The 12508-nt window shown below is 36.5% G+C and overlaps 2 protein-coding genes across 8 annotated transcripts in view; one reads left to right on the forward strand and one right to left on the reverse strand.

Annotated features, from left to right (window-relative positions):
* UBAC2 (UBA domain containing 2) overlaps positions 1-12508 on the reverse strand; it is a 139689-nt gene that overhangs the window by 83591 nt on the left and 43590 nt on the right. For all 6 annotated transcript variants that reach the window (XM_064504491.1, XM_064504505.1, XM_064504506.1 and 3 more), the window contains 3 exons: positions 12158-12285; positions 8419-8538; positions 7867-7973 (listed from right to left, as the gene is read on the reverse strand). In XM_064504491.1, coding sequence (XP_064360561.1) covers positions 7867-7973; positions 8419-8538; positions 12158-12285 — 355 coding nt within the window. The remainder of the gene's footprint in view (positions 1-7866; positions 7974-8418; positions 8539-12157; positions 12286-12508) is intronic.
* Positions 1839-6377, forward strand: GPR18 (G protein-coupled receptor 18). 2 transcript variants are annotated; one of them, XM_026119456.2, is made up of 3 exons: positions 1839-1935; positions 2733-2870; positions 5225-6377. In XM_026119456.2, the coding sequence occupies exon 3, from the start codon at positions 5269-5271 to the stop codon at positions 6232-6234; it is 966 nt and encodes a 321-aa protein (XP_025975241.1). In that variant the 5' UTR covers positions 1839-1935; positions 2733-2870; positions 5225-5268; the 3' UTR covers positions 6235-6377. The 2 variants fall into 2 exon arrangements, with proteins under 2 accessions (XP_025975241.1, XP_025975242.1); XM_026119457.2 differs by lacking the exon at positions 2733-2870.

A 12508-nucleotide genomic window follows, 5' to 3' on the forward strand; every position in this document is an offset into this window, starting at 1 on the left:
AAGGCAGATATTCTCTATCCATCTGCTTGCTTATGTACATTCATAGGATAAGTCAGGCTGGAAGGGAGCTCCGGAGTTCTCTAGATTATTTATCCCAAATTAAAATATTCTTGTCTAGAAGAGTTAAAAAGCCTAGTTATTCTCTTTCAGGAGTTGCACATAACAAACAGAAAGACACACACACACTCTTGAACTCTTAAAAAAAAAAAAATCACTGAATGTCAATGAATTTTTAATGAGCTTGAAAACAGTTTGAGTGACTCATCCTACTGGCACAGTCTCCAGAGTTGTTATGTTAATGATAAAACTACCCAATAGTTTTCAACAACGGTCAGTCCTTCAGAGGTTTTTTGTAAAATATATACTTTTTAAGATACTCATTAATCTTAAAATATTAAACAATTTTCCAACAGAACCTGCATAAGTACTCAGTCTAGAAGACAAAATTATTTATATTTCTGAAGGATGGACTGGGTAGGATTTAGAGCTTATTGTATATAAGAGATCTTTGTAACTATCACAAAATTAGTTTGGTATTAGTTCACGTGAACAGGAAAGTCCAGATATTTAAAGATATCACTAATACACTGTATTAGGTCCCTCCCTGTGACTACTTAACCTGTCACAGTGACTTATGTAAATATTTACACATTACCACAACCCACTTTGCAGCTGTAAATTACAGAACTCCAGGACAGAGAATATTTTTCACAAAAGCTTCCTTTACCTCTAAGTGAGGATCATCCACCTACATTACTTTTACGGTCAATGGAGAAAGATGTCTCAGGCAAAACATGAATCTGGCTACATCCAGACTATATGATTTTGCTGCTTCTGGCACAACATGCACACCCCAGCCAACTCTTGCTTGCCTGCCAGGAGGAAACTTGATACATCATCATCCCCTTTCATCCACACACATTTCCTTTTGCTTCCTTTGGGGGCAAAAAAAGGAGGCAACAAGAGGTAACAAGCTCTCCACAGTGTGCTTCGAGGTCCCAAAGACAGACAACCAGAGAACCAGAGCTGCAGAGCACACTACAGAGAATTTGTAATAATCTCTTTCTCTGAACTGTTCTTTTAAAGGTTGAATCTTTCTTCCAGTTTCTAGAAAGAAAGCTCAGGAAATCAGTCCCTAGCTTTTGTGAATATTCCCACCCCACCCTCAGGTCTCCACTGCAGTGACATAATTTAAAGATTTTACTGACTTTTAATAAAGACTGAAATCTCTTTTTATATAGCATTTTTCTGCAAAACTGTTAAATAGGCACGTTATTATTTTAGATAGCAAATAAAATATAGACATACTGCTGCTGTGTTTGTAAAATGCCATAAGTGCAGACCTAAGCAAAGCAACATATTCAAATGAATCAAACTTCTCAATTCAAATGTAGCGAGTTGCTGTCACTTTCAGGCTTCCTCCTGTTCAAGGCAATACAAACAAAATTGGGGATTTCCACAAAAACAAACTACACTCTACAGAGAATAATACATTTAAGCCATGCTTATTAGAAACTACTGCATAATCAAGATGTGTATTCTTGTAGATACCTTTGTCTGTAAACATCAGCTGAAAACATGTTTTTGTTATACCACAAATATTTAAATAAGCATTTTATAAAGACATACAGTATGACAGCCCATTTTGACCATATTGGAAATATTACAAAAGCACCTGCTGAAAGAGAGTAGAACTATCAGCTCATAGACACCGCAAGTTAACTTGTACGTATGAGAAATATTAACAAAACACTTTTAAAGTATGGCCAATAAAAGAGCCCAGAACTAGGTATATTGCGTCATTGTTTCCTGCCTGTGAAGAAGAGCTTCTATTTTAGCATAGTGAAGCTAAGCAGAGCAGAGGAAGTCTAAACCTCCTGCAGACTTGAGGCTACGAAACGAGCATCTCTGAAGAAACTTTGTAGTGCACAAAAGGTGAGTAACAATCCTTTTTTTATATACTAACACAGTAATAACTTAGATGTCTACATATGTTGCTAAGATAGACTTCTTTCTTTAGAAGTTGAATGCAGGCTTATATTCTAGGACTAATAAAAGTAAATTTAATTCCTTAATGCACTTAATACCTTCATGGTATCTGCAACACACTACAAATAACACTTAAAGCAAAATGATTGTTTTTTAAAAATATAGTCCCATAAACATTTTTATTCAGTATTTTAACAAAAAATTTGAAAGTATGTAGCAGCTCAAAGCACTGATAAGAAGGTTATCGTTGAAGGGAAATTATTTGCTTTCGTTAAACTAAAAACACAATATAGATATCGTTGCTTGCTCTTTCTGTGGTCCACTGAAGGCCACGTCCTCTGCAGGGAAATCTGAGAAAGTTTAAGAGATGGCCAAAAAAGAAAAGGGCCATGAAGGGGCGGAGGGGGGGGGATTCATAGAAGAGATGGAGAGAAAAAAGCACACACACAAATCAGCGTTCCCTAACTCATAGTCAAAATCTGGGGGAAAAGAATTAATTCTGGTTTTGTCCTGAAAGGCTCTGTTCTTGTACACAGCACCTAGGTGAACTTTAAAATTCACATTGGACATACAAGACCTTAGTTCAAATTTAAGTTTGTCCCAGGTGACAAAAGACATGGACCAATGTCAGGGCAATCCTTCAAAATTAATGAAGAAAGACATTTGGAAACCAGTGACCCTTGGGCTTTTCAGAAAGCACTTTTATCAATATAAATAAGTAATGTTCCCATTTTGAAATACAGCAACAAGGGCAAGACCAGCCAGCAAAAGGCACCTGAAAATCTAGTTGGGCTGATTTATCAGCTGTCAACCCGAACTCCATGCAGAGAAGTATTGACAAAAAAACAGTAACAGCTGCATTTGTATATAAATGCAGATAGGTAAGTGCACACTTTTTTCAAATCTCATTATTTCTTATCCACATAAAGTTAAATTTCAGATTCCTAAAAATTAAATTTAGGATAAATACATAATAACAACACTGACATGAGTTTTAACCTACCAAGTCTGGAAACAGTGTCTTCAACAACAAAACTAAAAAAAACCTTTTTGTTATAATATGTCCCTTCTTCGGTGTACCTCAAACTGGCACAAACTTGCAATGATCTGCAACCAAGCCTTGGAACCACAGGCTTTCCTGTTACAAGCTCAAGCTAGACTCAGCTTCCCTCTTCCCATCAACATGAGCCTGCTGGTTATTTCAGAAACAGGACACAACCAGAAGTGATTACAGTCACTGAAAGTCTAAAGAAGAGAAGAACAAAACTAAAATCCATGTTGTTTATTAACATTCATTTATGAAAACTCAGTTCTTCTACCTATGTTATACATTGCTACTCATTGTACCTGTTAAATCAGTCGGGATCTTGAGATAAGTAATAATGCACTACGTCATACTCAGTCATTAAAAAGAGGGCAAAAAAACACAAAGAGAAAAAGTGTATTCAAATTTTTAAAGTTTATGAGGACTTTTACTCCCCACCTTTAAGAATATTTTCACATTGCAGAGAAGTATGACTATCCTATACAATCACATGGCCTTGGTGGAAGGGTTGGGGCCACAGAGCTTTAAACAAGGTTTCTTAAGCATTTCCAATGTCAACCCACACTTAAAACATAGGGATTTTTTTTAAGTAATATTTGGACAATTTTATGCAGCAGTGATAAAAATGGAACAGTGCGATAGAAAATATTTCAGCTGTACTACAAGCATATGCAACAAACATTCTCTGTAAGCATTTAGCATCTACCCTTCAGTGAGGCCTCCAGTATCTTTTGCATTTTTTCAGCATTCTTTACACAATTGGCTATTTCAGAGGCTACTTCTTCTCAAAAGAAACTAATATTTGCCACTGTCAAACAAGGATATTAGGTTATTAAACCCCTGTTCAATCTACGATGGCAGTTCCAAGTGTCATGTAGGCTAATGCAAAGCATTAGCAATCTACTATGGCAGTTCCAAATAAAATGCACAGTAAACATTTCAGTGAATGCATAAAACAGATGTGCTGTAAGCATAAGCGCTTTTTTTTTTTTTAATTAATTTTTCTACTTTGGGGGAGGACGTGCACCGGTACTATGTATTCTTCTACTCTTGAGAAAGTTTTGGTGCCTAACTTATGCTGTGAAGTTGACTGGCTGTTTGTCACAAGTGGGAGGATGAAGAAAGAAATTACTCAGCTTTCCTCCTCCTCTTCAAAAAATTGCCACAGGGTTGGGTAAAAGGCCAAACAAGAGGAATCCTCCCATGCAAAAAAGCCGTGACATTGTGTTAAAACCAAGAACCAGTAAGCTGGGGGAGTGATGAATTAGCCAAAGCACCCATGCAACCACCAGATAAAGTCTACCATCCTCAGGTGGCTCCAGGGGAAACTAAGGGATATCCTTCGTCTGCTCTCACCAGCTGAGTCTGCTCACAAAACTTCAGATTTCCAACTCTTAAAACCAAGTAGCTGCGAGAAGCAACACAACCGTGCTTGGGAGCAGCAGGATCACAGCAACATCTGCAAGTGCTTGGACCAAAAATACTGCTCCCACAGGCCCTGCTCTAAGACTGCACTCCTTTCCATCTTTTTACCTTTTTAAATAGGAAGTCTATACATTTATTAATCTTACTCGTATGTCACATGGCTCATCCTGAATCACTGGGAATAAATACTATGTTATAACCTAATGTCTTTTACAAGCAACAGCATGCGTCTACTCTTTTGGAAGCAACATAGTTTCCTACGCAGATAAAAGGCAATGTAAATACTGCATCTCACATATCCACATAGCAATACATGCCATGCTCACTTATTTCTCTTCTTAATTAGTTTTAGTCATTAATTTTTCCACAAGGTCAACTCCAAAAAAATACTCTTACTTCAATTACAAAAATAGCTGTTTCAATCTAATTTTCAGCTATTGTAGCAAATTCCAAATAGTTGGTCAGTCTTAATTTCCTGATTTCTTATTTAGGAAATCTCTTAAGTAATTCAAAAGATTTTATTAAAAACAGCTTATAAATACTGTTTCCCACAAGTCTGACAGTACATATACTTTCTTCAGGGCACAGACTGTATTTTTAAACAGACAAAGCAACAAAGCTAGTACATTGTGATAACCAAACAATACAATACAATTGCGGTATTAAATCACATCCTATGAAAATCTTCTTCTTGTTTGCTTTTAAAGAAAGTTTCAAGTTTTTATTTGACTGGAAATAATCTTTCATACTTTTATTTATTTTTAGGTAATTTATGGAGTACAAAAACTATTCATAAATTCAATTAAAACATGACGTCTGAAAATCATCACCCTGAAGAATACAGGATCGCATCATTAGTCTTCTACAGTTTTGTATTCACAGTGGGATTGCTGGTGAATGCCACTGCACTATGGGTTTTCAGCTGCACTACCAAGAAGAGAACAACTATAACTGTGTATATGATGAATGTGGCATTACTTGACTTAATTTTTATATTTTCCTTGCCTTTTCGGATAATCTACCATGGGAAAGAGATATGGCCTTTTGGAGATGAATTCTGTCGGATTATCAGTGCCTTCACTGTTTTTTATCCAGCCATCGCTCTATGGTTGCTTACTTTTATAAGCGTAGACAGATTTATGGCTATTGTCCAGCCCAAACATGTCAAAGAACTAAAAAATACAAAAAAAGCTCTGTTGGCTTGCACTTTAATCTGGGTAATGACCCTTGCAACAACTTCCCCACTGCTGTTTTTATCTTCGGATCCAGATAAAGCCTCAAATTTTACCACCTGCATTAAGATGCTTGATATCATCCACCTAAAGGAAGTGAATACATTAAATTTTTCTCGTTTGATTTTTTTCTTCTTAATTCCTTTGCTTATCATGATGGGATGTTACCTAGTCATCATTTACAATTTTATCCATGGCAGAACTTCCAAACTGAAGCCTAAGGCCAAGGAGAGATCCATTAGAATTATAATTACTTTAATTGCTCAAGTACTCCTCTGCTTTGTACCCTTCCATGTTTGCTTTGCCTTCCTGATGTTGCGGGATGAAGATACAGCTTACAACCCCTGGGCAGCCTTTACCACCTTTCTCATGAATCTCAGCACATGCCTGGATGTTATACTGTACTATATTGTTTCTAAGCAATTTCAGGCTAGAGTCATCAGTGTAATCCTTTATCGAAATTACCTTCGAAGTGTGCGCAGGAAAAGTTTTCGAACTGGAAGTGTAAGATCACTCAGTAATTTGAACAGTGAAATGATGTAAGAGAAAAAAAATGTCAGTGGAATTTTATCATGTGAACAAGTGATTCTTTTTCTGAATTCTAGCATTTTGACTACACTGAACAATGTTCTGCAGCCAGAAGTAATAGATGTATTGGTTGTACTGTAACTATGAGTCAAACAGAATAATAATTGCAGTTCTTCATATTTGCCTAACAGCTTTTGTAAATCTGAAATGAACTAAAACTTACTATCAGTGTTTAGCTGTGCAACACTGTCCTCCTCAAAAATTGTAAATATTGCAGGATATGAAAAAGTGACTATTAGTATAATAAAGCACAGAAAAATTGAAAAATTTTGATGCAACATTTCATATATTAATTTTTTGTATTTGCATAGACAAGTGTACCTGAAGCTACTATATTTCTTACACTTCTAAGTCAGCTTCATTCTCCCAAGATCAATATATCAGAAGGATTTAAGAGAAAGCATACATAGGTGACATGTATAATGCATGTACCTAAAAATTTCTTTGATACAAGTTTTTTTGTGACTGACACCATTCTGCAATCATAGATAAAAATGCTATCAAGAAGTATAATGGTTAACCTGTTCATTAATTTCCTGTATGTGTGAGGCACACCTTATAGCCTACTCTACACACAAAGTATCTTTTTACGGGGTTGAAAATACTGCATTCATCCAGTCGCACTAGCAGCTTAGGTCCCCGCAACAGCCTTCAAAGCAGCAAATGTCATAAATAACTGCACTATTACTCAAGCTTTCAACGCTTTTTGAATACACACATACTACAAGAAATACAACTACCTTTATAATGTCAAACATGTTTTTTCTTCCTTATTAAATCAACCTTTAGTGTGTCTCTTGAAAGTAGCTAAAGAAGCTGAAACCAGAAAGCCTTGTATGGTATTCAGTATTAAAAATCTGGCTCCAAGAGCTTCTATTATTACCTCAGAGCACGCAACATAGGGAAACTCAAGTCTGCATTGAGGCTGATCTCACTTGTCAGAAGCTTAACCACAAAGGCTCTGTAAGCTCTACAGTTCTACTGTAACACATACATCTCTTACTATTAAGTGCAGAAATCTCAAAAACAGGTTACATGACACTGAATACCTTAAAGCTTCAAATGAACTTCAAATGAAAACATTAAATGTAATAACATGCTCTAGCACTCAATTTCTGAAACACAAACATATGAAATACCAATATGAAATGCATATAACTGTATATGCATTTGAAAGTGAACATCAATATAAGACTTATAGCTAACTTTGTAATTTAAGAAAAAAATCAGTACCAAACTTGAGGTTTAGTGAACAGAAAAAAAGCCTAAGTATAGCAATATCCTGCAGCGCACTGCAAGCCACATTTCAGTCATACCAGCAGTGGAACTGGGACTAACAGAATGAAAAGTAACCATTATATGGATAAATCATTAATAAATTAAGATAGATCGCAATCAGGAAATGAGTGTTCTGAAATGTAATAGGTATGCCACGACATTTACACAGTAGTTTGAAAGAGGATTAAATGTAATTTGAAATTTGAATCAACATTAGGAAAGTTTTCTTCATTAAAATCTGCACAAAATAATCCTTTGAACCAACATCCAAAACTACCAGAACTGAACCACCCATTAAGAGCTACTTACAAACCAGAAGGCAAGCTGTTGATGGTGAAGCCAAATATATACTGAGCAAGTTCCACAAGGAGAAGGTCAAACAAAGCTGAGAGCACCCAGGCACCCAGTAAAAATGACTGGAAACAAAAAGGTATAACCCAAACAGGTTAGTTAAATTTGAATTAATTCAACTGTTTAAAATTAAGGTTTTAATGCATCTCTAAATAAAAAAAGCCACTCTACTTTTCAGTTAAGCCAAATGTCATTTTTAGCACAGCATAATTCTACATCAAAATGTTTAGATACTGATGAAAAAGGCTTAGATTGGTTACAAAAATTAAATTCTATGGCTTTGATAACTTTCAGCTGATATCATTGCAAACATTACTTAGAATAATCCACTGACTGGAAAAAAATTATCAGTAAAAATTTTGATTTATAGAAATAAATTCACTTAAAAATGTTTTAAAATATATTTCCAGACAAAATTTTAGCAATAAAGCTGTTCAATCCAAGACTACAAGATATTAAAAGGTGCAGAAAATAGTTTCTATTATAAAAAAGAAAGTAACTGGAACTTACTGAAAATTTTCGGCTGCCATATCTTCTTTCAAATATTCTAAAATTATAAATGAGCAAACTGCTGCAGAATGTGTCTTTCAGATCAAGGCATACTGTTCTCCCACATACAATTCTCCAAATCTAGAAGGTTAAAAATTGCCATGTTAAGTCTCTCCTTCCTCATAGAAACTCTTTACAGAATTTGTGCCCAGAGAAATGTAATACTGAAGAAAGATAACAGAAATACAGTAGAATATTTAAGCAGAAAAATAAAGTCAGCAGAATGTTCAGCAGTAGAGTTCAAGAAGTTTGTTTAAAAATAAAAAGGTTTTCAAGGAAGAGATCTATTTGTTAAAATACACTTACAATTTAAATCAAGTCAAATCCATTTTTTATGGCCCTTGTTCGCATTTACAAACAAAAATGGAAGTCACAACCATAGTAAATCACAGAACCATAGAGTCATTTATTTTTGAAGTGACCATGAGAAATCATCTAGTCCAATGTAATGCTAAGAGCAGGCGTAATCAGATCAGCTTGCTCAGGGACTCCTCCCATTGAGTCTTGAACACCTCCAAAGACAGAGAACCTCTCTCGGCAACCTGTTCCAATGTTTTACCACCCTCATGGTTTACAAAAGAAAATGAACAAACAAACCAAACTGAAAACCACACATATATCTAATTAGAATTTCTCATGGTCCAACTCGTTTTGACTGCTCCTCATCCTATTGCTGTCCACCTCCAAGAAGAGTCTGGCTTCAGCTTCTCTATATCCTTGTAGATAGCAAACTTGTACTTGCAGACAGCAAAAAGGTATTTCCCCTTTGCCTTCTCTTCTCCAGGCTGAATAGACCCTCTTCTCTTGGCCATTCCTTGTACGTCACATGCTCCAGCCCTCTGACCATCTTGTGGACTTGCTCCAAAGTGTCTTTCCTGTACTGAGGTGCGCAGAACAGGACACAGTATTCTAGATGTGGTCTTACAAGTGCCGGATAGACAGGAAAGATCACTTGCCTGGACCTGCTGGCCACACTCGCACTAATACAGCTCAGGAGGCTGCTGGTCTTCCGGGCTGCAAGAACCTTTTTCCAGTCACCAGGTACCTTCACCAATTTCCATGATCTTTTGAAGATGTCAGGAAGACGCCTCTCAATTACATTTCCAGTTTCCAGTTCCTTTGGCATCATCGGAGCCATCTGGTCCCACTGAACTGTGTATGGCCAGGTGGCTTAAGCAATCCCTAATTGTGCCTTCCCCTATGGGTTGGTACTGCTTCACTCCCACGGACTCTGCTAGGAGGCTCAGGGACCTTGCAAGTCTGGGGGCAAATCTTACCGGTACAAACTGATGCAAAAAAGGCACTGAATACTTCCGTCTTTTCCATGTCCCCTTTCACTATGTTCTCTCCCCATTAAGCAATGGACCCACACTCTCCTTAGCCTTCCTTTTGCTGCAAACATACTTACATAAACCTTCCTTGTTGCCTTTAATCTCCCTTGGTAGTTTCCAGCTCAGCTTTGGCTCTCCTAACTTTCCTAAATCACAGCCTGCTAAGCATTCTCCAGTCTCTGATGTCTGAGGTCCAACACATTACCCGAACCTTAAGTCTTTCAAGGTCTGCCAGCGTTGACTGGTATTTCTGTCTCTAACTTCCCTGGTATACAAAACAACTGAACAAGTCTATAGTAAGAAATGGGACCTCACAGTTCTAGCTGTCACATGTCAACATGCCCAGTAGCTTGAGGACAGCCCCTCCTAAAGTCCAAACTGTCAGGGCTGTGATCTTACAGCTGAACAATCGATAATACACATTAACAGAACAGCACTTCCATAGACTATGTTTCCATAGACTATGTCAGGCTACCAAGCCTAATTTACTTTAGCTAACCTAAAAAATACATAGGTCTAAAGAAATTAAGATCTTGATTACTTTACACACAGTTTCTTCACTAGTCTTTAGAGTCCCCATTGTGGCAGCACAGATCTTTTCATTTGCTAAAATAAACATTTTGCCTTCCAAACCAAAAGCACTCTAAAACAACATACTTTATTTCCCATCTGCTGCACCAGCTTTAAAATGTGTCAATACCCAAAATGCCTGTTCTGCTCCTGAAAAATTTCCCTTCCATTAAACTCATCCTTCCAGATATATTTATCCTAAACAACTTTTCTTAAAGTGTCCTCACTTTAATATTAGTATCAGGCAGAAGTTAAATCATTTGCTATTCTTTATCTGGGAGATACACAATTATGAAGTAAATAGCTTAGTCCAAAAAGCCAAGACAATAAATGTAACAATTTAGGGAATGGAAATAAACCCCCCCCACACACACAAATTCCCCAAAACAACACACAAAAGTATCACAGCTTGTACAGATACTTGCAAATGCCAACATTTAAGACCCAAAAGATAAAGAGAGTTTCTTTCAAAAGAGAGAGCTACTACCATTTTTCAGCAGATCAAACAAATGGAAAGATGGAACTCAAAGATAAGCTTAAAAAAAAGAACACTTCCATTTAAACTCTGATTAGTCTCTCACACTTTTTACTCCCCCTCCCCAAACATTTGGTTGTAATACTTCTAAGAGACAGATATTCATTTATGTCTTTTTTTGCCAAAAAACACTAGCAGGACACTTGGAAAATATGAATGGTGCTCTTAAACATTGTGTTCTCATTGAAATACAATTCTCATTTTTGACAAGAAAGAGCACAGAGAGAACAGCAGCACAGAGAATCACTAGTTCCCCTGTCTGGCCACGGTGAAAGACAAAGTAACGGGAAAGTGGAAAAATGAAAAAGAATAAGCAAGTAGCAACTGCATGAGGGTGTGTTGTTCTGACCCTCTCTCCGGACCTCCGAAAAACCTGCAGCCAAAGGAGAAGTCGGAACCACTTAAAAACAATCAGGAAGAATGGATCTAAACACATGCAAACAAAAATATCTGAGATGGTCTTGTATTTTTCAGGGCTTCATAAAAACTGATCTGTAACATAATCTTTTTTTACAGCTTAAAGGCTACAGTCAGCATCCTCAAAGAGATTCAGCTGACTAAATACTTTTAAAATCTGACTATAAAACCTTTGGGGAAAGATAATTACAGAGGCATTTGCTGACCCTTCTTTGCCGAGCAATAGTATGCTGCTTCCAAAAATAGAAAAAAGCCAACAAGAACAACCCCCTTGTTGTATTTAGCCAATTACCGAGGAGCATGACAAGTTCACCATCATTTGGAGTCCTCAAATTAGAAGCAACAGCCAAATTTTAGTTTCCCATACTTCCCTAAAACAGAAGTTAGAGTGAAATTTATAGCCTCTGTTGTTAAAAGAAATCATTTATAATCAGAGTAGCTGATCACGATAGCCCTTTTCTGCCTCAAAAACTGAGCACAATGAAATAATGACATTCATATCAAAATATTTATGTTATTACATGAGTTAATTTACACTTCATTCAGAGCGAGTTTCCCAACTGTCAGTGGCTGGAAGAAGAGATGATACAAAAACAACCATTTCCCATTCAACAGAAAGAAAAGAAAGTTGACAGTTTCAAATCAGTTCTGTTTCTACCAAAAAGTGGGTAATAGGCTGTTACACACAGTGGCCCACTAGGGTAACATAGTAAAAGTTAAAGAATAAGTTAGTCTAAGACGGTGAACAAAGGGAAAGAACCAGAAGAGAAAAAGATGGGGGGAAAAAAAATCAAACAGAAGAGAGTATTTTGCAATCTCTTTTCACACAAAATTAACTGACACTTACCTGAAAATCTTCTTTTATAGCTTGTAGGTTATATGCAAAGAACTTCTGATAATGTTGGAAGAGCAGAGTCAATAGAATCGAGATGGCACTTGGGATTAATAACAGACTCTTTGACAAAGGTGCTTTATCTTAAAGACAGAAAACAAAACAAAAGACATTTTAGAGAAAAATCTCTCACAGTTAAAAAGTAACACATTTAGACAAGCGACTGGAACACATAGTAGCAGCAGCATTACTTTTTTTTTTTCCCTTAACAACTTCCCTTCCAAATACATAGGAAAAATGCACCAACCAAAGAAAGTCTTTGACAGTTGAATATTAATCAGATATTTTGTTTCCAACAATCTCTCA

Source organism: Dromaius novaehollandiae, chromosome 1, assembly GCF_036370855.1.
Source record: "Dromaius novaehollandiae isolate bDroNov1 chromosome 1, bDroNov1.hap1, whole genome shotgun sequence".
In the NCBI taxonomy this organism is placed as follows: Eukaryota; Metazoa; Chordata; class Aves; order Casuariiformes; family Dromaiidae; genus Dromaius; species Dromaius novaehollandiae.

Bases quoted from the DNA above. Each gene is read 5' to 3' on its own strand.
- GPR18 (XM_026119456.2), top strand. From the start codon at position 5,269: ATGACGTCTGAAAATCATCACCCTGAAGAATACAGGATCGCATCATTA.